Raw genomic sequence first — 27,429 nt, 5'->3', positions numbered from 1 at the left:
TGGGATTTATCCCAGGGATGCAAGGATTCTTCAATATACGCAAATCAATCAATGTGATACACCATATTAACAAACTGAAGAATAAAAACCATATGAGCATCTCAATAGATGCAGAAAAAGCCTTTGACCAAATTTGACACCCATTCATGATAAAAACTCTCCAGAAAGTGGACACAGAGGGAACCTACCTCAACATAATAAAGGCCATATATGGCAAACACATAGCAAACATCATTCTCAATGGTGAAAAACTGAAACCATTTCCTCTAAGATCAGGAACAAAACAAGGATGTCCACTCTCACCAGTATTATTCAACACAGTTTTGGAAGTCCTAGCCACAGCAATCAGAGAAGAAAAAGAAATAAAAGGAATCCAAATTGGAAAAGAAGAAGTAAAACTGTCACTGTTTGCAGATGACATGATATTATATAAAGATAATCCTAAAGATGCCACCAGGAAAATACAAGAGCTCATCAATGAACTTGGTAAAGTTTCAGGATACAAAATTAATGCACAGAAATCTCTTGCATTCTTATACACTAACAATGAAAGATCAGAAAGAGAAATTAAGGAAACAATCCCATTCACCACTGCAACAAAAAGAATAAAATACTTTGGAATAAACCCACCTAAGGAGGTAAAAGACTTGTACTCAGAAAACTATAAGACACTGATGAAAGAAATCAAAGATGACACAAACAGATGGAGAGATATACGATGTTCTTGGACTGGAAGAATCAATATTGTGAAAATGACTATATTACCCAAAGCAATCTAAAGATTCAATGCAATCACTATCAAATTACCAATGGGATTTTTTACAGAACTAGAACAAAAAATCTTAAAATTTGTATGAAGACACAAAAGACCCTGAATAGCCAAAGCAATCTTGAAGGGAATAAAAACGGAGCTGAGGAATCAGACTCCCTGACTTCAGAGTATACTACAAAGCTACAGTAAACAAGACAATACGGTATTGGCATGAAAACAGAAATACAGATCAATGGAACAAGATAGAAAGCCCAGAGATAAACCCACGCACCTATGGTCAACTAATCTATGACAAAGGAGGCAAGGATATTCAATGGAGAAAAGACAGTCTCTTCAATAAGTGGTGCTGGGAAAACTGGACAGCTACACGTAAAAGAATGAAATTGAACACTCCTTAACACCATACACAAAAAAACTCAAAGTAGATCAAAGACCTAAATGTAAGATCAGACACTATAAAACTCTTAGAGAAAAACATAGGAAGAACACTCTGTGACATAAATCACAGCAAGATCTTTTTTGACCCACCTCCCACAGTAATGGAAATAAAAACAAAAATAAAGAAATGGGACCTAATGAAACTTCAAAGCTTTTGCACAGCAAAGGAAATTATAAACAAGACGAAAAGATAACCCTCAGAATGGGAGAAAATATTTGCAAACAAATCAATGGACAAAGGATTCATCTCCAAAATATATAAACAGCTCATGCAGCTCAATATTAAAGAAACAAACAACCCAATCCAAAAATGGGCAGAAGACATAAATAGACATTCCTCCAAAGAAGACATACAGATGGCCAAGAGGCACATGAAAAGATTCTATTTACGATAGCCAGGTCATGGAAGCAACCTAAATGTCCATCAACAGAGGAATGGATAAAGAAGTTGTAGTACATATATACAATGGAATATCAGCCATAAAAAGGAATGAAATTGGGTCATTTGTAGAGACGTGGATGGACCTAGAGACTGTCATACAGAGTGAAGTAAGTCAGAAAGAGAAAAACAAATACTGTATATTAATGCATATATGTGGAACCTAGAAAAATGGTACAGGTGAACCGGTTTGCAGGGCAGAAATAGAGACACAGATGTAGAGAAAAAAATGTATGGACACCAAGGGGGGAAAACGGGGTGTGGGGGGTGATGGCGGTGGGATGAATCAGGAGATTGGGATTGACAACATATATACACCAATATGTATAAAATAAAAAACTAATATGAACCTGCTGTATAAAAAAATAAATAAATAAAATTAAAAAAAACAAAAGAACTATACCTGTAAAGTACATAACAGTTGCCTAATAGAAAACACAGCACCAGATGTTTAATTCTATTACTAAATGTCCACATTGTGTTAAAGCTATTTGTTTATATATATTTCTCCCATCTAGCATGTAGCTCAGAGGCTGGCACTTGTTATGTATTTCACAGATGACTGCAGAATGAACGAATAACGTGCATGTTGAGTTGAATCAAGTGGAATTGATACTCATCAAGGTTCCTCCTGCAACTCTATGTAGGAGGGGTCTGTACTTCTCTCTAGAACTAAGCTCATGGAGGGATCACGGTCTAGACCCAGGAGGGTCGGATGAGAGCCGAGTTTCATGGTGAACCAACGCAAGCTTCTCAACATGCACTTGAAGGGGAGTTATGATTACTGTTATGCTTCATGCTGGGCAGAACCAAAGACCCCACTCTAGTCCAGTGACCCTTGATCTGCCAGCCAGGCTGCTCTCAGAGAGGGAGAGAAGAGTCATCTGACAAGCCCTGTTCTTTTTCAAACCATGTGGATAATTACTCAGAACTCTATTTTCGTCAGGTTTTTGCAAATTGATTTTATAATGATTCTTTTTTTTCAGGCATTTTGGCAGCTCTAAGGGGGGAAATAAAAGAGCCCATTAATGCCAGCGTGTGTCACTGGAGACACCAAAGTGCTGAAAAGAAAAAGAAAAATATCCTTAATTAAAGCAGGAAAAGCTAGAGGTTACCTGGGTCTCTAAAATGTTGCAGTGCTGGCAGTCCAATTCTTGGGGCCGTTCATTGCCTCTCGGGGGACGTACATTATTCTGTTGGATAAATGTTTCCAGCCTTAAAACCTAAAACAGAAGAATAGAAACATTCAGCAATGAAACAAAGTCCTATCACCCGGCTGTGGTCATTAATCTGGGACCCATTCCCTTGGGTCAATCAGTTCTGGGGACTGTGCCCCACTAGACAAATCCCAGACATGCTTCTAGAGAGGCCATTTCTAATTAGCTAGTTGCTTCGTCTCTCCAGAAGAAGATGAGCCTGGCAGGTTTACAATATTCCACACTTCTCTTTAAATTATTCACATCCAAATAACTATACCAGAGCTATAGCATGGTTTCCATTAGTCTTCATACCATTCCTGGAAGGCCACCCTATTTCATTTTTACAAAGTTAGTTGGTAAAGAAAAGGAACAATATTTAAGAATTATACAGATAATATGAGAGAAGAGTGGCTAAAAGCTGCTATTAAATTATAAAGCCTTAATTATGATTATTATTAACCAACAAATTGTAGAGTGTCAATTAAACGGTCTGGTTTCCCTTCTCTAGACTTTGAGAAGAACAAGGTCAATAACCATAAAGGAACCTCAGATGTTGCTAAAACTAATGCTCCTCAGGCAGCTCCTCAGGTGTAAAGTGGGGAGGAGAAGGGACAGAGTGAGAGCAAGATGGTAAGATCATAAAATATCGTCCCTGCCTTCAAGGAGCTGTCATCTTATGGAGCAGACAGATGCATGTTCACAATCACAACAACATTCAGTAGACACATATACAATATATAAGAGCATCATTAATGGTGTGTTTGCTCTGTGCCAGGCACAGACCTAAGCACTTTACAGTATTAACTCTTTTAATTCTCCTAACAATTACTATGAGGTAGGTACTACCGCAGAGAACTTACAGCAATAAACTCTGCCCAGGGAATTCCAGCACAGCGTTAAGGGCACTGAAGGATGAATAGGAGTCCGTCAGTGGCAAGTTCTTCTCCCTAGTAACACTGTCCACAACGCCTTTAAACTTTGAACTTGGTCCCTGGGTGGTTTGGACAAGTGGGCCCAAGAAGAAAACTCCATTGTTCAGCTGGTTTACATCCATTCCTTACCCTGCTCTCCGTGCCTGCCTCCACCAGGGAGGCCTGACGGCTAAATCCTTGCTTTCCCAGGCTGGCCACGTGGCACAGATATTACCAATGGGAGTAGGAGTCAGCTGGGGGCTTCTGCGCATGCTTTTGTTTTCCTGATGAAGTGGGCAGGCCTGGTCATCCCTGCCTCTCCTTCTTTCCTGCTTTAACTTTGGACATGACAACTGGAACAGTGACAGTCATTCTCAGCCAAGGGGAATCTGAGCCAACTTCTCCTACGTGCAGTGCTAGGAACCTATGATGCATTTAGGGGCCATGAAAATATTTTCATTTCTTTCAAAATCAGAAGAAAAAACTGCAGCCTGGCCATATTCACCTTTATGACAGTGCAGTTACAAATTATAATTTTTAATTCTTTTTGATAAAGAAAAGAGCCCAGGAAGGCAGAAGTATCTAATGCCCAGGACACTGATCACACAGCCGGGGGTGGGGAGAGGGCAGGACCAAGATGTTTGCAGATTTTCCAGGCCTGATATCATTTAGCCACAGAATCAACACCAGCAGCCTCCTGCCTCCCTCTTTTATGTGTGACATTAAGCGCCTCTTTGTTAAGCCTCTATAAATCAGGCTCTCTGTTATTTGCAGCTGAATTTATGCCCCTGAGACAGCCTTCCTGTCAGGATGAAGTCTTTTCCTTCCTTCCAAGCATGCTAAATGTAAGGAGGTCAGGGCAGCTTCCCAAGATTCCTAGCATCTCAGTTCATCAAAAACTCCGGGAGCCCAGAACCATCATTCCAAGAACAGCTTTTATTCGGGACTTACCTCAAGCAGTGAATTCTGGAGCTTCACACTTAGGGCCTCTTTCTCTTCTTCCAGATGCTTTATTTCATTTTCTGATTTCTTTTTCACTTCCTCCAACTGCGCTTCTACTTCCTAAATGATGAATGGAAGAGTTAACCACACAAGCCACGAAAACATGGACAGGACACACCCTGCCTTACTCCCAAAGGAGTTCAAAGAAACTCACAAGAGTCATAAACTACTATAAGAAAATACAAATTAGAAATACCTGAGAAAGTCCAAAGAAAACAGGTGCTAAATTCACCACAAAGTCGAATATATACTGGCGGGTGGGGTGGGGGCAGAGTAAACCCCTGGCTTTAAATTTTGTAGTGTCAAATAAGAAAAGAGAATGCTCATTACTGACACAATTCTCACGGTTCTATAAATCAAAAAGCCAACTACATCCTCAGTTGCAGGGAAATATCAAAAGCAGAATGAAATTTCTTCTTTGGCCTTCTCAACAGCATCCTTACTTTAGTCAAAATGATGGGATTCATAGGGCTGCTTCCTCCATGGTCCCTCCCCACAGCCTCAGAGTCTCAGCACAAAGCAGATCCAGATAAAAGAACATTCTGGAGCCCATGTGAGTGGTGCAGCTGCATTTTAGGTGCGTGATCTTGGGCATATTTCCTAACCTCTCTGTGATTCAATGCATTACTTACATGCTTAGCAGAGTTCTAGGTACATAGTAAGGGATCGATAAGTGATAAGTAGTACTATTCTTACAGATGCTTACGCTTTCTGATCTAGCTTAATATCTGGGGAAATCTTTCAAGTGTCTAGAGCAGTGGATGAAACATTCTGTTCCTCGTAGCTGAATTTTAGGTAGATATTAAGTCATTTATTTGTTCAACAAATATTTATTGAGACCTACCATGTGCTTGGCACTGTTCTTGAAGCTGGGGATAAAAACAGACAATATGCTTACTCACCAGGAGCTCACATTTGCGTGAAAGAGATAGGCAGCAAAGTCAACAGCTATAACGCAGTAGATACCATGTTGGATGGTGATAATTGATTACAGACCTTTATGCTCTAACTGGAAGTAGACGGACACATTAGCAGTTGACATCTACTGAGTGTGTACCATTTTCTGGGCGCTTTTCACAGATCATCTCGTTGATCCTCATGAAAACCCTATGATCTAGGTAGTATTGTTAAGGCTCATTATACAGGTGAAGAAATGAAGCTTGAGGAGGTTAAATAACTTGCCCAAGGTCATGCAGCCCATAAGCGGAAGAGTCAAGATCCAAACTCAGGAAAGGATGACCACTTGGCTGTGCTTCTTCCCTGCCTGCATGGGTCCAGTTATACGTGGACATTTTTCAACAGTAAATACTACAGTACTACACAGTCTGTGGTTGGTTGAACCTGTGGATGTGGAGGAACTGCAGATACGAAGGGCCTGCTATAAGTTATACTTGGATTAACTCCCACGTTGTTCAAGGGTCAACTGCAGAATGAATGGACATTATGGCTGATTGAATGTGAGGGATGACAGAGAAATTATGGATTTCTGGATTTCTGACTCCTGGATTTCTAACCTGATCATCTAAAAAGATGCTGCTACTGATCATCTGGATGACACCTTCACACTTTCTATGGGGCCAGCCCCAGGCCAGGCCAGTGGCCCTGGGGTGGCACTTAGCATTGTCCCTGGGGTCAGTCATTTAAAAGAGAAGAAAAGAGGGCTGTGATTAGATCGTAAGGGTCGCATGATGTGGACACTTAGCCCATGTATAGTGTCTTCAGTAAATCCACCATCTCCTTTTGCAGGGCTTGTTGCTTTGGAGAGTTCATTTTCTGAAGATGATAAACTTTTTGTTTAAAACAAGTTGAGATAACTTAAGCAACCATCAGAAATAAGGCCGTCCCCTCAGCAAAGAGTCTGATTTTTTTTTTACTTCATTATTTAGTCCCTCATTCACAGAATCTTTTCTTGAACAGAAGTTTTGGTTAACACGCTTATTGGTGCAGACACTCGCTAACTCTGCCAAGGCATGTTCACTGTAACAGCACAGTGGAAACCCCCTGCGAGAAAGATGCTTAGCATAAAGCAGTGGCTATTTCTAATCTTGCACAGCCTAATGTCCTAGGGTATATGTAATCAATCACAGCTTCAGCTGTTGCCTTGACAAATGGACCTAAAGGGAAAAAATTTCCCCACACATTTCCTCAAGTGACCTTGAGGATTTCAACAGGAAGTTAACATTCTCTTCCTAACTCGGGGAAAGAGAAAAAACAACTACAAAGACAAGAATGTGAGGAAAAAGAAGGAGATGAATGCTTTCAGATATATAAATTGCTGCATCCGGCCCCTGGAAGAAGGCTCCATGGGCTATTAATTTACAGGCTTCACAGAGTACTTTCATAAGCTCTGTTCTCATTTAACTCTCATAATACTTATGGAAAAAGGCTTTATTGCATCCATTTCACATGAAGCAAATCCAATGGCTGGTAAGAGGCAAAAGCAGGACTCCCACCCTTCTTCTGCTTTCTTGTCTAGATTGTCCACAATTACTGGCAGTTTAAGAAAAGACACATAAGGGAGCCACTGTGACGGGAACAACAAATAAGCAGCCACAGGAAATCACCAAGCAGAGGTTTCAGCTGGCATTTTAAAGGAAAACACGTTAACTTTTTTCAAGAAGAAAAATCACTCTTTGGTATGTATTTATAGTAAAGTTCCTGGTGTAGCTGAAAGAGTAAACCAGTACAAAGCCTGAAATGTCACTCAGAAGGGGAAGGCAGAAGAGATAATGATCTTAAAATTTCCACACTGTATAAAAACTATAACCCACAGCAAAACATTGCAAATAAACCACACTTCAATTTAAAAATCTGAATACAGAAAATAACTATAACCTACAGACCCAAGACATCCAATGAACCCCAAACAGAAAAACACAAAGAATATCACACCATGACATATCATAATCAAATTGTGATATGATAAAGAAAAAAGTCTTAAAAGCAATCAGAAAACAAAAAGATACACTATGCACAGGGGAGAACAGATAAGAGTGGCTACCAACTTTCCATCTGAAGAAAATACAAACCAAAAATTTTAAAAAGTTGAACAGCATCTTTAGAGTGCTGAAAGAAAAAAAACTGTTAACCTAGAATTCTATATCCAGCAAAATAACCTTCAAAAATGAAGGCAAAATAAAGACATTTTCAGACATATAAACACTGAGAGAATTTGCTGTGAGCAGATGACACTACAAGAAACATTAAAGGAAGTTCTTCAGGCCAAAAGAAAATGATACCAGATGGGGCGCTTGAATATGCCAAAGGAATGAAGAGGGTAGCAATGGTAAATTAGAAAATATAAAAGACTTTAGTTTTCTCATTTAAAAATTCTCTCTAAGAGATAATTGACTATTTAAGGAAATAGAAAAGTGATGTAGAGTTTATAACATATGTAAAGTAAAACATATGACAACAACTTCACAAAGGTTAGGAAAGGCTAAATAAAAATAGCGTGTTGCTGTAAGGTTTGTACAGTGAAGTATATATGTATTGCTTCTTCGTACAAACCTTACACAACACAATATGTATGAAGTAACATCATATTATTCGATGGCAGACAATGATAAAGTTGCATGTTATAAATCCTACAGCAACCATGGCACACCGTCCCCTCCTCAAAAGAAGGATATCTAACAAGTCACTAGTGGAGATAAAAAAGGGAATACCAAAAGCTATATATTCAAGTAATCAAAAATAAACAGAAAAACAAGCAAAAAGAAAAAAGATGTGACAAATAGAAAAAAAAAAACCAACTCAGCAATATGGTAGACTTAATGATAATTACATTGAATGTAAATGCTCTAAATGACCCTCAAAAGTCAGATTGCCAAGCTGAATAAAACAGAAGATCCAGCTATCCTATTTGGGGTGGCCAAAAAGTTCCTTCAGGTTTTGTAACATCTGACAGATCCCGAACGAACTTTTTGGCCAGCCCAATACAAACGCACTTTGACTAGAAAGACACAGGTAGTTAAAAGTAAAGGAATGGATTAAAATAGACTGTAACACTAACCACAAAAATGATAGAATGTCCGTATTTTTATCAAAGTAGACTTCAGGACAAGGAATATTCCATAATGAGTAAGGGGCCAATTCATTGAGAAGACATAATAAGCCTAAATGTGTATGTACCTCATAAATAAGTTTGAATTTATCTAAAGCAAAAACTGACAGAACTAAAAGGGAAAATATAAAAACTGACAATTTAAATTTGAGATTTCAATACTCCTCTCTCAATAATCAACAGAACAAATAGAGAAAAAATTAGTAAGGAAATAAGATACTTGAACAACACTATCAACCAACTTAACCTAATTATCATTTATGAAACACTCCACTCAAGAGCAGCAGATCCATATTCTTTTCAAAGGCACCTGGACCATTCATCAGGATAGACCATCCCTGGGCCATACAATAATATGAACTAATTGAAAAGGAAAGAACAGAATCTGTTCTTTGATCACAAGAGAACTAAATTAGAAAGCAATAACAAAGAGATATCTGGAAAGGTTCCAAATATTTGGAAATTAAGCAACCTATTTCTAAATAATGAAGAGCATTTTGGGAGTTGATAGAAATAAAAAGTTGAAAAGAATTAGACAAAATCGTTCACATTCACATTATTACTGAAATTAGAAAGTAGAGGCCTAGAATGGTTTGGGGTGACTTATTTAAGGTGACAATGTGGCTGCTTCCCCAGCACAGCACTTCTTACACACAGACTTGACAGATGGTTTGAGTGCGTGTTGTTCCTCCTTCCAGACTGTGAGCTCCCTGTAGGCATGGCTGATTCCTGTATCCCTGCATTGCTCAAAACACCAAGTATGCATTCAATGAATGATAAATAAACCATAAACGGATATTGGCAGGGTGAAGATCTGAAGGCTGCTCTCCAAGGCCCAGGGCAATGTTTATTCTGTTCTGCTACATAGACAGAGGGCAAAAGTTAGTGGCTTTGGAGTCAAGGCAGCCCTGACTCACACCCAATTCATGTGATACTCAAGTGACTTCATTTCCCAGGTTCCTCATCTGTGAAACGGGAAAACAAGCCCTGCCTACAGGGCTGAGGTAAGAATTAAATCATGGAGCAGAGAGCTGTTGTTCCTTTTGGCTTCCCAGCCTCTGATCCTTCTCTGAATGTTTGGGAAATTCTCCATCTGATACATCAGAGCCATCCTTCCATCATAGAACCAGAAAATGTCAGACTTACCTTCCCAGACTCCCTTGTGACGAGGGCATGGGCATGTGATTGAGGCATGTGATCAAGGCATGTGACCAATCAGACACACCCACCCCGGATTTTGAATTGGAAGCCATCGATATGTACAAGCTGGAGTCATAAAGGATCTGGAAACTGAACTTCCCAAGGGGCAGCAGGGACAGCCATTCTACAGCAGCTCTGACAGAACTTTCCGTGATGATAGAAATGTTCTAAAATATAATGTAGCTCATGTGTAGAAATCCCTCAACACTGTGCTATTCAATCTGGGAGCCACTAGCCACATATGGCAATTGAGCACTTGAAATGTGGCTAGTTCCACTGAGGAACTGAATTTAAAATATTATTTAATTGTAATTGATTTAAATGTAAATAACCACATGTGTCAAGAGGCTGCCATATTGGACAGTGCAGTTCTACAGGCAACATCCAGGGCCCAGTGTTGGTGGTGTCAGCTGTGTAAACAGAAGGTCTGGGCTCAGACGTGGCAGCAAGGGTGTCTTCATCACTGAGTAGCTTGCCAAGCCCAGTTCCCTGGTTTTCCAGAAAGCTTTTCATTACCCTTTACTAAATTCCTTTCTTACCTAAACTGCCCAGGGTGGGTTTCTGATGCTTGCCACCTAGAATCCTAAGTGACACATATGAGGTGTAGAATGCAGCAGTGTCTAGAACAGCTCAGTGAGGACTCAATAAATCTTTCCACACTCTCCTAGGAATCAACGTGGGCAAGTGCTAATTATAGGACACGTACTCTGCTCTGTCTGTGAAGATTAAGTGGTAATATCATCTGATCCTACAGACAGGAAAGGCAGATAAACTGTCTGGGTGAACTCCAGCCCATCTCCTGTGGTGTCTTTTTCAGGTTAAGGTAGCATTCAGGATACACAACATACTTATACTAAAGGGCCCAAAGGAACAGTGTGCTCTTAACTCTAGAGGGGAAACCGGTATCTATTTTTAGTCCACAAACACCAGATCTGGGACCTCTTCAAGCTTTTACCTTCCTGTAGTCTGCATGGCCTAATTCATATAACTTATATCCTCAGTTTGTAGAAATGACCATAATTTTTAAAAAGAAAATAAAAAACCAGGAGGAAATGCAATTTATTTCTACATGATTCATTTCCCAAATGGATCCATGCCCCTGATTAAAGCTGAAGTGGGATTTCTATACTCAGAGTCAGGCTTGGCTGACAGGTTACCAGGACAACCTGTAGCTCTGGGAGAGCTACTGTCCCTCCCACTGATTGTGGCTCACGATGGAAAGTGGGTTCAGCTACGTGAGGATTGGATTTGTGCAACCAGTCACTGCTCATGGGGAGGAAAGTGCTTTCAATACAGCTGCTTCCCCCTCTGTGCAGGGATGGGAAACCACGGCCTCTGGAGTCAGGCTGTCAGGTTTTAATGTAGCTGCACCACTCACTGTCTGTGTGAGGGATACATAACATCTTTGAGCCTCAGTTTTCTCATCTTTGAAATGGGGATATGAACACTCATTTTGTAATCCTGTTGGGAGGATTAAATGTGTTTATAAGAATAAAGTGCTTTATAAAGTATAGTGGACACTAAATAATATTATCACACATGATGTCATCTAATGCACATGGTAACTAATCACAGCCAAAGTTTATCAAACTTTTGCTACATGTTGTACACTAAGAGTTTATATATAAAACCATATTTAGGGGCTTCCCTGGTGGCACAGTGGTTAAGAATCCGCCAGCCAACGCAGGGGACACAGGTTCGAGCCCTGGTCCAGGAAGATCCCACATGCCACGGAGCAACTAAGCCCATGTGCCACAATTTCTGAGCCTGCACTCTAGAGCCTGTGGGCCACGACTACTGAAGCCCGTGCGCCTAGAGCCTGTGCTCGGCAACAAGAGAAGCCACCACAGTGAGAGGCCCGTGCACCACAATGAAGAGTAGCCCCTGCTCACTGCAACTAGACAGAGCCCGCGTGCAGCAATGAAGACCCAACGAAGCCAAAAGTAAATAAATAAATAAAAAACTTTAAAAACAACCATATTTAATTCACATAACAAGCCCCCAAAGTATTTTTCCTTATTTTCAAAATCAGGTTTCAGAAAGATTAAGTGACCTGTCCGTGGTAGTAAAGCCAGTGAAAGAGTCAGGACTTGGACCCAGGACTAAACTTTCATAAGTTCATTTATTTATCGAACACATATTTATTGAGTATCTACTACTCTTCACCACCACACATCGCATTCCTCAGTGATATATGATTATCTTTCAGTGAAAACTCATAGTAATAATGCAAGTTCTTAGATTAGAAGGAAGCCTTCTTGTAATAATTAAAGCACCACCTATGCTCACAATAATACTGATATACTTCACTCTTTTCCTAAAACATTCATATACATATGTTATTTGCTTTCCCCAGCAAACATGAGGGATGATGCTTTGCACTCCTTCTCAGCAGAAAACGCCCCCTTTGGTGGGAAGCTGGAACAGTACTCAGAGGCTGAGAAACTGCTCTCCCACTGGTTAATTAATTACCTTCATCTACCTAGTGCCTCTTACGCCCCAGGCACTATGATCTGCTTCGTTTTTTCACACATGGATTACCTCATGCAATCCTGGCAGCTACTCTGTGAGGTGCTATTATCACCATCTGTTTTATAAATGAGTAACTTGGGACCCCATAGAGTTTCCCTGTAAGGAGTCCAGGTTAAATAACTTTCTGTGGTCACAGAGCTAGAGGGTGGTAGAGCTGGGATTTGAATCCAGGCAGTCTGCCAGGCCTGCGTGTTCACTTCATGTTATTTCTCTCTGCTTTTGCAGATTAGAGGATTTGAATTTCCCTAAGTTAAACACTCATATGACACAATTCCACCCCATGTCAACAACTCTAGGCCCTATTGTCTCACAGCCCTGGGGTGCCCTGTCTCCTCCTGAAGGCTCTGAACTCCCTCTGATCAGAGAACTGCCTGAGATCTACATACAACAGGAGCTCAGTAAATGTTTGAGGAAGGAAAGAAGAAACAAAAGAGGAAAGGAGGGAGGTAGAGGCAAGCAAAAACAAACGGAACAGTATCTCTGAAAGGGGATCTCACCTTCTGTAGCCTCTGCCTCTCAGCTTCCACTGATGAGCGAACTAATTGGATTTCCACCGTGTGCTTCTTCACCAAGTCTTCTAGGCGCTTCACCAGCTGGTCTCTGAGATGTTTCTTCTCCTCTTCGGTCTGATCTTTGATTTTACGAAGGTCTTCTTCATATTTTTGCTTCATATATTCTGTCTCAATACACGCCTCTTTCTTGGTCTATAGAAAGAAAAAGGGCTTGTAAAACTGCCAGGGTGGGGAGAGGAGCAGGAGATCACCATTTCTCTTTTGTGTAACTTCTACAATGTTGATTACTGATTTCAAAGCATGTATCACAAGGTACAATAAAGTTTATAAAATCACATGTTTGATATCTGTAAGAGACTTCACTTTATCCACCATCGGAAAAGGGCTTTTTGGAGTAGTGTATCTATTGTCATAGGATCAGATATTCCAGCCCATACTATGGCGGTTTCTAAAAAATGCTTTGTTTGTTTTGACTGGGAACATATAGCAGGAATCTTAAGCAAGCTTCCTGTTTCCCAGGAGCTAATGATAAGGGGTTGGGAGAATTCTGCCACATTCTCATTCTCCTAGCTTGACATGCAATGACATGCAGTTGGCAGGACGTTGGCTGGAACTTCACACCCACGCATCCACCCCTGAAGCTATGGGACCTGTTGCTTCCAAATGGACCTGTCATGGTTTGGGGCTGGCCTCCATCTGAAGCTCATTCCAGCAGAGCCCCCTGTGACTGCTCCATCCCCAGGGCTGGGCCAGACAGTACCTGTATATCTGTGCCTCCTTTCGTGCACGGACACTCCTTGGGAAAGTTCTGATCCTGCTGAGGATGGAGACTGCAGTCTTCCAAATCATTCTCTTTCCCTAGGACTTCATTCTCTGAAACCCTCTCTGTCTTCATGTCATCTGCAAGTACAGTGTCAACATCATTGGGAATGCCCTTGGCCTTGGTCTCATGCCTGAGGCCTCTGCAGCTGGGTCGCCGTTCTGCTATTCAACTATTTTGCCCTTGACTCCCCTATGTAATCCCTGCTCCATGGCCTTCTGGCCTTAAGCATGGTCCAAGTGGTGACTGTCACCTTTGCCCAAGTAGCATCTTGAGTTCAAATAGTTGTCCGGCTCTCCCTTCTTAAACTAGTCATCTTCAAATTTTTTTGATTGTTAAAAAAAATTGAGGACATTCCTGGATATATGTACATTCAAAGGATTTAAATAAAGAGATTTCAAGTATAAGACAAAAAATAAATATAGTTAGAATTGCTCAGTTTCTTCCCATATGCCCTACTTCTGAGACCACTGCTGTAAACCCTCCATACCCTCTGATTCCAACTCGTACTTTCCAGCCCGAGGTGATTTCTTCTTTCCCAGACACCTCACTGCTGCCTGGGCCGCACGCATGATAGCAAGGCATGCTGTGGGCTGTAAAGTAGCAGTCCCATAAACTCCCTAGATGCAGAGCCTATGTTTTGTGCCTTTGTCATATCTCCCAGTGTCAAGCCGATGACACTGTACATATTCAAGAACTTTCTGATGAGGGAGCTCAGTGGAAAGCACTTTGGAGTCAGATAATCTGAGACCCAAACACCACCTCTATCACCAGGCAGCTGGCTGGCCTTGAGCTAGCCACGTAACTTTCTCAGCCTCATGTCTTCATCTGTGGCAGGGGCTACTGACAATACCTAACTCACAAAATTATTGGGAACACTCAATAACATCACTGTGTAAATGATGTTAGAGTATAAAGTGTCGTCTAAGTCTGGGGAAAAGCCAGAGCTGAGAAGTTCAGGCACTATGGTGGATCTGGTGGAGAACTTTCTGGGGGGCCAGACGTCCTTTTGCATCATGCCTTTTAAATACCTGACCTGCGGCAGCTCTGGATGTCGGCTCACTTGTGTCCTGCATGGATTGGACTTGCCCACCAGGCAGGTCAGATCAAATAGCCCTGCCCTCCACTCTGCTCCCTCAACAGTCTCAAGGCTGCAAGCAGCGTCAGGCCAACCTGGTGGCCAACCTTTGCCGTGTAAGGAAATTGTTCCGGGCATCTCACCGCTTTTCTGTGTCACATGACACTCCTGCAACATTAGCCTGTCTTTGGCAACAGCCAGCTTCTCCCCAAGTTTTTCTGCAGTGCTTTTCAACTCTGAATTCTCCTGTCGAGCCTCCTTGAGCTGCACATCCAGGTCCTAAACAGACAGAAAGGGTCTCATTTCTCTTGTTACAGTTCTGTGTCGAGACATCCTATGTACATCAGATCTGAAAAGTGGGTAAGTGCACAGCATATGCCTTTAATCTCTGGAATTCAGTGGCTCAGGGTTCACCAAATCCCTACTCATCCTCTGATTGGCTGTGTGACTTTTGGCAAGTTATTTAACCTTTCTGTAGTGAGGATCAAATGAGATAAAGTGTCTGGGACAGAAAAAAAAATGCTGAAGGAGTATGAAGGATACTAGCTGCTATTACTTTTAGAGATGGGGCTCTGTGAGTCTGTGGGCCTCATGTAACTGACTTGTCAGTGGTCTGGCTTTCCACAAATACCAAGCCCCAAGGATGTTAGGACAGCAAGTTGTTATGGAGTGAGTGGGGGCTTTAGAATTAGGCTGAATTGAGTTCAAACACTTTGTAGCTGTGTGCCCAGCAAGGCCCATCCTTAAGCTTCTCAATTTCAGTTTTCTCTTCTCATCTCTAAACTGTAAGTCTCTCAGCTCTCAGAGGACAGGGATCAAGGCCGGCTCACCGTGTGTCTCCTGCCCACAGCCCCGGCCTGGCACATAGTAGGTGTTCCATACATACTTGCTGAATGAATGTAGTTGAACTCCATGGAGGTAATAATGCTCGCTCTGGCAGAAGTCAAGGGCTTTGCACAGTGCGTGATGCACGGTAGGTGTTCGATACTAGGGGCCACAATTAGTCTCCCATTTGCAAGGTAGGAAGATCCCTGCTTTACCTGAATGCGGTCCTTCAGCTTCTGGGCGTACTTCTTCAGGTCACTGATCTTGCGGCCTCTGTGCTCCAGATCCCCTTCTAGCTTCCGGACCTGGGCCTGCAGGGCCGCCTCCTGGGCCTGGAAGTTCTTTCGGAGGTCGGTCTCCTTCTCCTGCCACTGCCACAGGGCCTCGCTCACCGACTGCTGCACGGCCTGCTGGACGGCCTCGTTTTCCCGCTCGTACGTGGCCTGCAGTTCCTCAGCCTTCCGAGCATAGTCCTTGCTCAGCTGCTGGTTCTCCGCTCGCAGCCGCTCCACTTCCAGCAGGACCTCCCGCATTTCGGGGCCGCAGCCCGGCTCGGCCTGGGGCTCGGGACCCTCCTGGGCGAGCCGGCCCCACCGGGGCACCTCGTGGCCGCTCAGGTGCCGGAGCCTTTTCTCGTAGTCGGCCTTGAGCTCCAGCATCTCCTTGGAGAGGGTGAGCACCCGGTCGGCGTGCTCGGCCTCCACCCTCAGCTCGCTCTCCTGGGTCTCCAGCCTGCACGCGGCCGACCCGGCCAGCGCCTCCTGCGTCAGCCGCTTCTGCAGCTCCAGGGCGCTCTCCAGGGTCTGGATGCGCTGCCTCAGGGCCTCCTCGCCCGCGCGGCCCTGCGCCTGCCGGAGCCGGGCCTCCGTCTCGGCCACCGCCTTCCGCAGCTCCTCCTGGTGGGCCTCACGCAGCGCCTCCATGCCCGCCTCGGCCTCGTCCTGGCGGGTATTCAGGGAATAGATCACCTGCGGAGAATTCGCGGAGCCGGGTTAGCGGGAGGGGCGTGGGTGTGATTGAGGGGCCACGTGACCAGAGAGGGCCGTGACCCCGGCGGTGACGTAGGCTGATCCGCACGAGCTGCACCTGAGAAGAGGATTTGAGTGGAAGTGATTTATTAGAAACTGTCCCCAGGAGAAACTGGTAAGGAGTTCCACTGGGACCTCTGGGAAGCACCATGGGAATCCAGAGAAGGGTCTGAAACAATCTGGGACACAAAAAGAGCCCCTCAAAACCAAACCAAGGGCTTCCCTGGTGGCGCAGTGGTTGAGAGTCCGCCTGCCGATGCAGGGGACACGGGTTCGTGCCCCAGTCCCGGAAGATCCCACATGCCGCGGAGCGGCTGGGCCCGTGAGCCATGGCTGCTGAGCCTGCGCGTCCGAAGCCTGTGCTCCGCAACGGGAGAGGCCACAGCAGTGAGAGGCCTGCGTACGGCAAAAAAAAAACAAAAACAAAACAAAGTACAACAAAACACTAGAAAATAGAATCCAGCAATGTAAAAAAAGGATTACACACCCTGACCAAGTGGGATTTATCCCAAAATTGCAAAGTTGATTTAACATCTTAGAATGGGATTGACATATATACACTACTATGTGTAAAATAGCTAGCTAGTGGGAACCTGCCGTATAGCACAGGGAGCTCAGCTGTGTGCTCTGTGATGACCCAGCTGGGTGGGATGGGGGCGGGGGGCGGGGGGCGGGCAGAGAAGGAGGGAGTCCAAGAGGGAGGAGATATAGGTATACATATAGCTGATTCACTTCACTGTACAGCAGAAACTAACACAACATTGTAAATCAACTATGCCTCAGTTTTAAAAAAAAGAGAATAAACAGAAAACCGAAAATAGTAAAGAAAAAAAAATCAATGTGACACACCACGTGAATAACATAAAGGACAAAACCCACAAGATTGTTTCAACAGACACAGGAAAACCATTTGACAAAATCCAATACCTCTTCATAACAAAAACACTGACCAAACTAGAAAGAGAAGGGAACTCCCTCAACCCAATAAAGGGCATCTATGAAAAACCCACAGCTAACATCGTACTCCATGGTGAAAAACTGTTCTCCATAACTTCAGGGCTAGGTGCTGAATACACATTCAGAATCTTAGAAAATCCTCGTGGCAGCCCTGCAAAGTTGGTATTTTTCTCCCCATTCTAAGAATGAAACACTGAGGTTCAGAGAAATTAAGCAACTTTTTCAAGGTCACAAGGGATAAGAAGATTTGAATAACCTGTGCTCACAGCATGGTACTGCACTGTATCTCACCGTCCCACTTGAACATTCATTCATTTACACATTTACTGAATATCTCAGATGTACCATGTTCTGTGCTGAGCGCTAGGAATATGTGCTGATCAATAAGGCAACTGGGGCTTCCCTGGTGGCACAGTGGTTGAGAATCTGCCTGCTAATGCAGGGGACAAGGGTTCGAGCCCCGGTCTGGGAGGATCCCACATGCCATGGAGCAACTAGGCCCGTGAGCCACAACTACTGAGCCTGTGCGTCTGGAGCCTGTGCTCCGCGACAAGAGACGCTGCGGCAGTGAGAGGCCCGCGCACCGCGATGAAGAGTGGCCCCCGCTCGCCGCAACTAGAGAAAGCCCTCGCACAGAAACGAAGACCCAACACAGCCAAAATAAATAAATTAATGAATAAACTCCTACCCCCAACATCTTCAAAAAAAAAAAAAAGGCAACTGACATTGCGACCTCAAAAATATTATAATTCATCAGGAGAGTCTGACAAGAATATGGTCAGTTTCAATGCACTAAGTGCTGTGAGAGGGATCAGCACCACTTACTAGGGAAACACAGAGGGAGGGTCTAGTAGAAAAGACGACTTCCCAGAAAAAGGGAGCCTTGTCTCCTCATCCTTGGGGGTGACCAGTTCCCTTTTACATGTCAACCTTCGTGTGGGTAAGAACAACATGACTTCTTTGTGTTGTATCATAGCACTTGGTATGAAGTTGAGCACACGAAAGGTTCATAATAAGTATCTATTACGGTACTGTTGCTGGTCATCAAAGATTCATGCTTTCTTTCCACAGAGTTGCTGCAGAGGAACAGCCACCAAGCAGAGACCACATTTCCTAGTCCCCTTGCATCTAGATGGGACCATATGACTAGTGATTGCCAACGGAATGTGGCCAGAGGTGGATGTGCGTCATCTCAGGGCCAACGCTGGGGTTAGGGTTAAGGGGAGGGTTAGGAAGGAGGCATGTCCTTTCCCATCTCTTTCTCCAACTGCAAACTTATTGTGGAGTGCAAGATGGAAGGTGCCTGGGTCCTCAGTGACTGAGTAGAAGGCCACCTGCCCACCAGGAGCACTAGCCTTGATCTCTACACGAACAAGAAATAAACTATTGTGTTGAGCCTCTGAAGTCTTGACATTTATTTGTTACAACAGCTATGATCACCCTGGAGAACTCACAGGACTCAGCATATGGTCATACTCATGGCTATGATTAATTATAGAGTAAGGATACAAAGCAAAATCAGCAAGCGGAAAACGAGCTTGGCAGTGGTGGAGGTCAGCGGGGAGTCTGGAGGAAACGAGGTGAAAGCTTGCAAGAATCCTCCACAAGTGGAGTCACACAGGACTTGCTTAATTTCCCCAGCAAGGGGGTGTGACAACACATGTGAAATACTGCCTACCAAAGGAGCTCATTGAAGACTTAGCAAGGTTTTTATTGGGGGCTAGTCGGGTAGACAACTTCTCGGCATTACCAAAATTCCAGACTCCCAGAAGGAAAGTAAGTGCTCACATAAATCACATTGTTTGCACAAACAGTTAAGGCCTGCTGAGATGTTCTTATTAGTGTGGGTGATGGGAACCCTCTGGAAATCGACGTTCCCAGATGCCAGCCAAGGGTCAACTTTGCAAGCAGACCATTCTAAGGATAAGCAGTCTCAGGTGTGCTATGTTAACTTTTCTGCAACCTGACACCCCAACTGATAAAAAAAGATTGACTTTTATTTTCAGTGGAGTCAAGCTGTGCCAGATCAAATCTTAACATAAATGGGGTTTTCTCACGGTGAAGAACAAAACATCCTTGTAAAGTTTATTCCGTGAAATTTGGCATTGGTTATTCCATTGAGGATAAAATAAATGAGTGATGGTGGTGGTGATCTTGGAAACTGTGGTTCCTACATTCACTATACCTGTACAACAGAAAACTTCGTTGGAGATCCAGTATATTCTGATGCCACTAAAGCACTTAATGAAGAAAGAACTCAAACATTGTACCCATCTGAGTGAGAACCGTGTCTCCTGGATCAGGGTCTAAAGGACTTCAGCTTTTTCCAGGATTCACTCATGTGAGTCTGCCCTGTCTGTGAAAATGCTCCCCATGGGCACACCCTTGAATTAACACAAGATCAGATTTCAGGATGGAGGTAGCAGAGAGGGTCTCACACTGGGCTCAAGCCTCACGGCACTTTGGCATGTACACTTTTATTCGTGGTGTCTTGCAATTAAAGTCCCCAAACAATCCCCACCAAAGACCTGCCCAAACTGTTCTCTTAGGCTGAGATCTGGTTACAGAACTTTTGGCTTTCTAGAGGTGCCAGACCCACTGTCTCCTGACCTTCCTTAGAAGGTTACTCCAAGGGTATGTAGGCATAACCTGGAAAGTATGATACGTTATTATTCATATCATATTTTAGTCACCATCCTTTTTTATACACATATACATTCATATGCACCATGATTTTTTTTAATTTCATAGATATCTTGGAGATTATGCCATTTCTGTATATAAAGAGATTCCTCATTTTTATTTTTGGCTGCTTCCTATGCCACATCATATGGATGTGCTATAAATTATTTCTCCATTACCTGCTGATAGACATTAAGTTGCTTCTCTGTGGAAGATCATCAATATGTTTACTTCGGTGTTATTAAATAAAATTTTCCTTACTCTTTTTTTCCATTCCTGTTGGTAATCTTGAGGTCTGATTTTTGCTTATGAATGCAACAAATGAAATTCCAGAGCTTGGTCTTAAAAAACTCATCTTCACAGTTAATATAGAATCTTAGGAAAGAGATGAAAGAGGTGTCTCCTCTGCCAGTCGTAGGTGGGGAGAGATGCCATTTTGCATCATAAAACTGATATGAAGGATTTGTATTAGAATTCTTCAGTTCAAAAGCATCAAACTCATTGCCCTGAACAACATGGAGACGTGTGTGAATGTTCACAACTGTGCCCATGGCAAGGGCACTCCGGGCACTACTCTGTTGGGTCATCTTGGCTATTCTCAAGTCAGTCTCATCTTTTCCCACTCTCTCCACTTCCTCATTCTCACGACCTTGATCTCTGAGCTTGCCCTCCTTCTTCCCCTAGCCCAATAGTCTCTTTTACCTTAATTTCTCTCCTTTAAAGCCACAACCAATCATGTCAACTACCTTCTTATTGACATCTTCAAATCACCTGCCCACCTCATTTTTAGCCTCACATCCTTCATATTATGAACACCAGATCAACCCACCCACCTCAGCTCTTGTCAAATAATACTAACTGGTACTTAAGATTTCCAACCTCATCTGTGCTCTCCATGCAGATACCATTTAATTGAGTTGTCGTAGTAATTCCCTATTCTTTTTTTCCACAAGGGCTATTTCAATTTTCTACCATGTTTCTTAGGGCTACAACCCTAAATCCTGGCCCACTCCTACTCTCCTAGCATATAGTTATCTCCTGTTTTTTTTGAAGGAGTAATGATTAAGGGCTTGGACTCCAGAACCAGCCAAACTCAGCTGAAGTCCTAGCTTCCCTGTCTCCTAGCTGGTGACCTGGGTCAGGTGATTCAATCTGTCTGGAGCTCAGTTTCCTAACAGTAAAATCGGATTAACAATAGCACCAACCTCCTAGGGCTACATTGAGGGCTACATGAGATATTGCATAGAGACACCAGATACCCAACAACTACATAATGAATATTACCTTCTGTCCAGAGAAAAGGACTTGGACTTTTAACTGAAGGCTGGGAAAAAGCCAGAGCATTTGGTCATTCTTGGTATAGTGTTGGGGGCAGAAGCAGACTGGTGTGGTTAAAGAGAGAATGGAGGGTGGGGAAGGGGAGATTAAGAACGTGTGCCAGGGCTTCCCTGGTAGCGCAGTGGCTGAGAATCCGCCTGCCGATGCAGGGGACACGGGTTCGCGCCCCAGTCCGGGAAGATCCCACATGCCGCGGAGCGGCTGGGCCCGTGAGCCATGGCCACTGAGCCTGTGCGTCCGCAGCCTGTGCTCCGCAACAGGAGAGGCCACAACAGTGAGACGCCCGCGTACCACACACACACAAAAAAGAACATGTGCCATTCTTCCCCAAAACCACTGGTAAAGGGGATAGGGATAGAGTAGGCAGATGACTAGATGGGCAAACAGGATCAAAGTAACGTGGAGGGCACTAGAGAAGGCAGATAAGATTTAGTAGAAAGGAAAAGAAACAGAAGAAATGGTATAACTCAAGATAAATGAGTTTTACTTGGAACATTTGGGAGAAAGTATAAGGAATTTCACCTCCTATGTAAAGTGTCCTTTAGCTCCCTCCAGATAATAGAAACGTATCCCATTAATCTGTCCTCCAGTGCACTGCGCACCACTTGGTTGTTATGGCCCTTTCATATCATAGTATGGACATTTAGATGCCGGATGTCAAAGTAAAATGTGAGCTTCATAAGCATAGGGACCTCAGCTGATATATTCTTTAGTTCCCCAAGCACTTAGCACAATGGCTGGCCTGATCCTCAGTGTGTTTCCTGTTAGACTGAACGAGAACTTTGTAAGGGGTGGCAAGAGATTGAACTAATAGGATTCCAGAAGAGAGGCCTGCAGGAGTAGAGGCCCTGAAGTGGGAGCACACATGAAACAGACAAGCATAACAAGTAAAAGACTAGGCTTTGGAGTCTACACTGCCTGAGTGCAGATCCTCTTTGCCACTGTATGGATGCCATATGACATATGGATCCAGATGCTATCTGCTCTCTGTTTGACCTTGGGCACGCCATAGAATCTCACTGGGCCTCAGTCTCCTCATTTGTACAATGGGGAGAATAAAGGTCCTGCTTTATGAGGTTACTGAAGGATTAAATGAGACCGTGCTATACGGCACATCACATAATGCCTGGCTCACCGTCAGCACCTATGGGACCTGGCTGTTCCTATTATGGTTGTCCACAGGGCACTTTAAGCCTGATGGAGATTTCTGTGGCAATGGCACTCCTCTTAGGGAAGGCAGTATAGTAGAACTGGTGGAGTAGGGGTCCTCTGGAGTGAGAGAGACCTAGATTTAACTTCCTGGTAACAGAGATTGCTGGTGGACCCAATATCTGTTTCTCTCCTTTGTCCTTAGAAATAGAACCTTAGCTTTTCTGGGGGCACACTGCCACATTCCTCAGCCTCCCTTCTAACTTGGAGCAGCTAAGTGACCAAGTTTTGCCTAGTTGGATATAAGCATATGTGTCATTATTTCTTCCGAGATGAATCTTCTATTTTCGAGCATTCATCTTGAACCATGAAGGGGATGCCACAGGCTAAGGTTGGCAGAACAATGAGATAAGAGGAGCCGGGGTCTCTGACACAGTGGAAGACCATGCCAGCCCTGCAGTGATTCCAACAGGATTGCACTGGGTTTTCCGTCATTCACAGACAAACTAGTTCTGTTTGATACATATACTTCTCAACTCTGATCTTTTAAAAATTGCTTAAGTTATTTCACTGCTTGAAGCCTCAGTTTCTTGCCTGTAAAAGAGAGATAACCCAGACCTGGTTTTTTTGAGGATCAAATAGGATTACATCTTTTAGTTGTTGGCACATAGTAGGTACTTATTAAATGTTTTTTTCTTCTCTTTTCTCACACTATGCCCTCAAAAAGGAACGTCCCTTGTTTTTTGGAGACACAATCTGCTCCACCTCCCCACCCTACCCCACCCTCAGAGTCTGAAATTGTTGAGCAGATTTTGAGCATACCCACCCTTCTCCTGGGCCTGATGCCTCTCAGGTCTCTTGGCAACCTTTCCCCTGCCACCTGCTTGATTTCTTTCAGTCACCACCTACTCAACTGAAACTTCAAAGTGACTGGCCCAAGCCTTATTTGTGAATCTTCTCCCTCAGGAGGAGGCCAACTTCAGAATCCATCAAGGGACATGAATAATTCAGGAGCCAAGAGAAATACTGAGCAAGTTGCTATGTCTTCCCAAGGGTTTTAGAAATTCACTGCTGATGGTGTGAGTTCTGAGAAAGTTTCTGCAGCGGGCCTGTTAAGGTCTTAGAGGTTGAGTATTGTAGGTTTGACAGAGCTATAATGAATGGTTTCTGAGCATCAGATCGTAAGGAAAGTTTCCATCGAGACTGGCAGCAGGAGTCAGAAGTGAAATGGAAAACAGGAAGTAATATTTATTGAGTGCCCAGAGTATAACCTTCTCTGGGCCAGGTGATATACATATTATTTGTCAATAAATCTAACAATTTTACAAAGTGGACATTCTCATGCTTCTTTCTGTTTTACATTGGGTGGGGTTAATTTAACATCTAGGAGTGATAGAGCATGGTGCTTAAAAGGAGGCTTTGGATCCTGCTGGACCTGGGTTCACATTGTAGCTCCACCTCTCTCTAGCTTGAGGGAGTTATTGAACCTCTCTGATTCTGTCACCTCATCTATAACATGGGGAGATCAATGCCTACCTCATAGATTTGTTTGGAGATTAAAATGACATACAGAATCTAAAACCCTTAGCAGCATTCCTAGCACAGAGTAAACACTCAAGAAATTCTGACTGCTATTATTTTTAGTATTATTGCCGAAAGACAATGTTAAAAATAAATAATAAAATAAATAAAATAATGTTAAAAAGTGCAGATGCTGGGATTGAAACCCAAATCCTTTTGGATCCAAAAATTAAAAGAAATAGAACAATTAGCTTGTTTAGAAAAAACCTGGTGATATTCTCTCATTCAATATTTTTATAGCATCTACTACATGCTCAGCATGGTGCTAGGCACTAGAAAAACAGAATAAATAAGATCACTCTGTTGAGGGGCTTATAGGTTAGCAGAACGTGGTAGATTGTCCTGTTTTTCCTTTTTTTTTTTTTTTTTTTTTCTTCCTTGCTATAGCCCTTCCAGTCTGTGGACAGCATTTACGTTTCTTTCCTTTTGGGCTTGCCTGTGACTTGCTTTGGCCAATGGAATGAGAGTGAACTTGTTGCAAACAGAGGATTTAAGTGTGTTTATGTGTTTTGGCTTGCTCTGCTTCTAGAAGAGTACCTTTAGGGTAGCCATGGGTTCTAAAATGAGAGACACGTGGAACAGTCTGGACCCTAACCCAAAGGCTGGAGCTAGCTTGGCTCAGCCAAGCCCAGCAGAGAGCAGCTGTACAGCAGCCAACCTAAGCAGGAGATAAAGCACTGCTCTTGTAGGCTGCTGAGATTTTTAGGGTTGTTTGTTACACAGCTTTATCGCAAGAAAACCTGACTAACACGTGAAAAGAGAGACAAGTAAGCCGATTAGTACATTTAGTGGTATTTGAGGTGCTTTGCTAGAAATCTTCTAGAGAAAGGCACAAGGGTCACAGGGAAGGATCACATTGCTCCAGTAATTCTCTCCCTTCCTTCCTGCATCATCATTAATGGATCACTCCCATCAACATATAAGTGTATTATAATTTTTATCATTAACAAAAATCTTTCTTTTGATCCCACATCCCCCACTTTTCTGCATGTCTTTATAGCAAACTCCTCAAATACTTTGTTTATACCCATTGTCACTAATTCCTCACCTCCACTTCTCTCCTGAACCCTCTACAATCAGGCTTTCAACTTTACTAATCCACCAAAACAACAGTCACTGTTTCACTAATGACCTCCAAGTTGCTAAAGCAACAGAAAATTCTCAATCTATCTGTTTAACTTTTCAGCAGCATTTGACCTAAGAAATCACTTCCTTCTCCTCGAAACTTTGTCTTCACTTGGCTTCCCTCCTACTGACCACTGACCACTACTTCTCATCTGATTGGCTAGTTCTTCCTCATCTCTCATCCTTCAAATAGGAGGGCCTCAGAACTTGGGCTTCAGACTTTCGCGTCTCTACAAACACTTTCTTGGGATCTCATTCAACTTCATGATTTTATGTATGCCTTTTTTTGCTAATGACTGTCAAATTTATGTGTCCAGGCTGGACCTGTCACCTGAATGTCAGATTCATGTCCTGTTGCTTACCAATATCGCCTCTATCTAACATGCACCTCAAATTTAATTCTGTGGATTTTTCCTTCAAAACCTGCTCTTCCCACATTATTCCCCATCTCACTCCATAGCAACCCCCTTCTTCCAGCTGCTTACGTCAAATTTTGGAGTCTATCAATAAATATGTGAAAAGATGCTGAACATCACTAATTATTTGGGAGATGCAAATCAAAACTGCAATAAGAATCACTTTGTTGTACACCTGAAACTAACACAACATTGCTAATCAACTTTACTCCAATATAAAACTTAAAATTTTTAAAAATTAAAAAAAAAACTGCAATGAGATACCACTTCATGCCCATTAGGATGATGATCATCAAAAAACAAAAAATAAGTGTTGATGAGGATGTGGAGAAATTGCAACCCTTGTGCACTGCTAGTGGGAATGTAAAATGGTTCAGCTGCTATGGAAAATGGTATGGTGGCTCCTCAAAAATTTAAACATAGAATTACCATGTGATCCAGCAATTCCACTTCTGGAATTTCAATTCCAATAATTGAAAGCGGGAACTTGAATAGATATTTGTACACCCATGTTCACAGCATTATTTACACTAGCCAAAAGGTAGAAACAACCCAAGTGTCCATTGATAGATAAATGGATAAACAAAATGTGGTATATACCTACAATGATATATTACTCAGCCTTAAAAAGAAAAAAAATTCTGACCCATGCAACAACATGGATGAACCTTGAAGATCTTAAGCTAAGTGAAATAAGCCAGTCACAAATGGACAAATGTGGTGTATGATTCCACTTGTATGAGGTACCTAGAGTAGCAAAATTCACAGAGATAGAAAGTAGAATGGTGGTTGCCAGCGGGGAGGGGGTTCTGGGGAGTTAGTGTTTCATGAGTAGAGAGTTTTAGTTTGGGAAGATGAAAAAGTTCTAGAGACAGATGGTGGTGACAGTTGCACAACAATGTGAATTTACTTAATGTCATTGAACTGTACACTTAAAAATGGTAAATTTTATGTCATTTATATTTTATCACATAAAAAAAAACACTTAAAAAAAGTTTAGAGCCGTCTCTGCCTCAAATCTGTCGCTGACATCCTAAATCCACTCCATCAGCCAATCCTGAATCTCGCCCCTTCTCACTATCCCATCCTGCCCTTAATCTGAGTCATGAGCACCTCTCACTTGGACCATTACAATGGCCTCAACCCTTGTTTCTACCTTGCCATCTTAAAGTCTGTTAAAAGTCAGTCAAGGGCGTCCCTGGTGGCGCAGTGGTTGAGGGTCTGCCTGCTGATGCGGGGGACACGGGTTCGTGCCCTGGTCTGGAAGAATCCCACATGCCGTGGAGCGGCTGGGCCCGTGAGCCATGGCCACTGAGCCTGCGCGTCCGGAGCCTGTGCTCCGCAGGGGGAGAGGCCACA

The 27,429-nt window shown here is 43.1% G+C and overlaps 1 protein-coding gene across 1 annotated transcript in view; it reads right to left on the bottom strand.

Moving 5' to 3' along the window:
* Nucleotides 1–27,429, bottom strand: part of FAM184B (family with sequence similarity 184 member B) — a 128,833-nt gene that overhangs the window by 54,912 nt on the left and 46,492 nt on the right. The window contains exons 2-7 of the mRNA XM_007101877.4: nt 16,010–16,762; nt 15,113–15,248; nt 13,832–13,971; nt 13,057–13,263; nt 4,711–4,821; nt 2,765–2,872 (exon numbers count right to left, since the gene is read on the bottom strand). Coding sequence (XP_007101939.2) covers nt 2,765–2,872; nt 4,711–4,821; nt 13,057–13,263; nt 13,832–13,971; nt 15,113–15,248; nt 16,010–16,762 — 1,455 coding nt within the window. The remainder of the gene's footprint in view (nt 1–2,764; nt 2,873–4,710; nt 4,822–13,056; nt 13,264–13,831; nt 13,972–15,112; nt 15,249–16,009; nt 16,763–27,429) is intronic.

The sequence above is a fragment of the Physeter macrocephalus genome, chromosome 7 (genome assembly GCF_002837175.3).
Source record: "Physeter macrocephalus isolate SW-GA chromosome 7, ASM283717v5, whole genome shotgun sequence".
Lineage (NCBI taxonomy): Eukaryota > Metazoa > Chordata > Mammalia > Artiodactyla > Physeteridae > Physeter > Physeter macrocephalus.
This window is presented reverse-complemented; position numbering and strand designations above follow the sequence as displayed.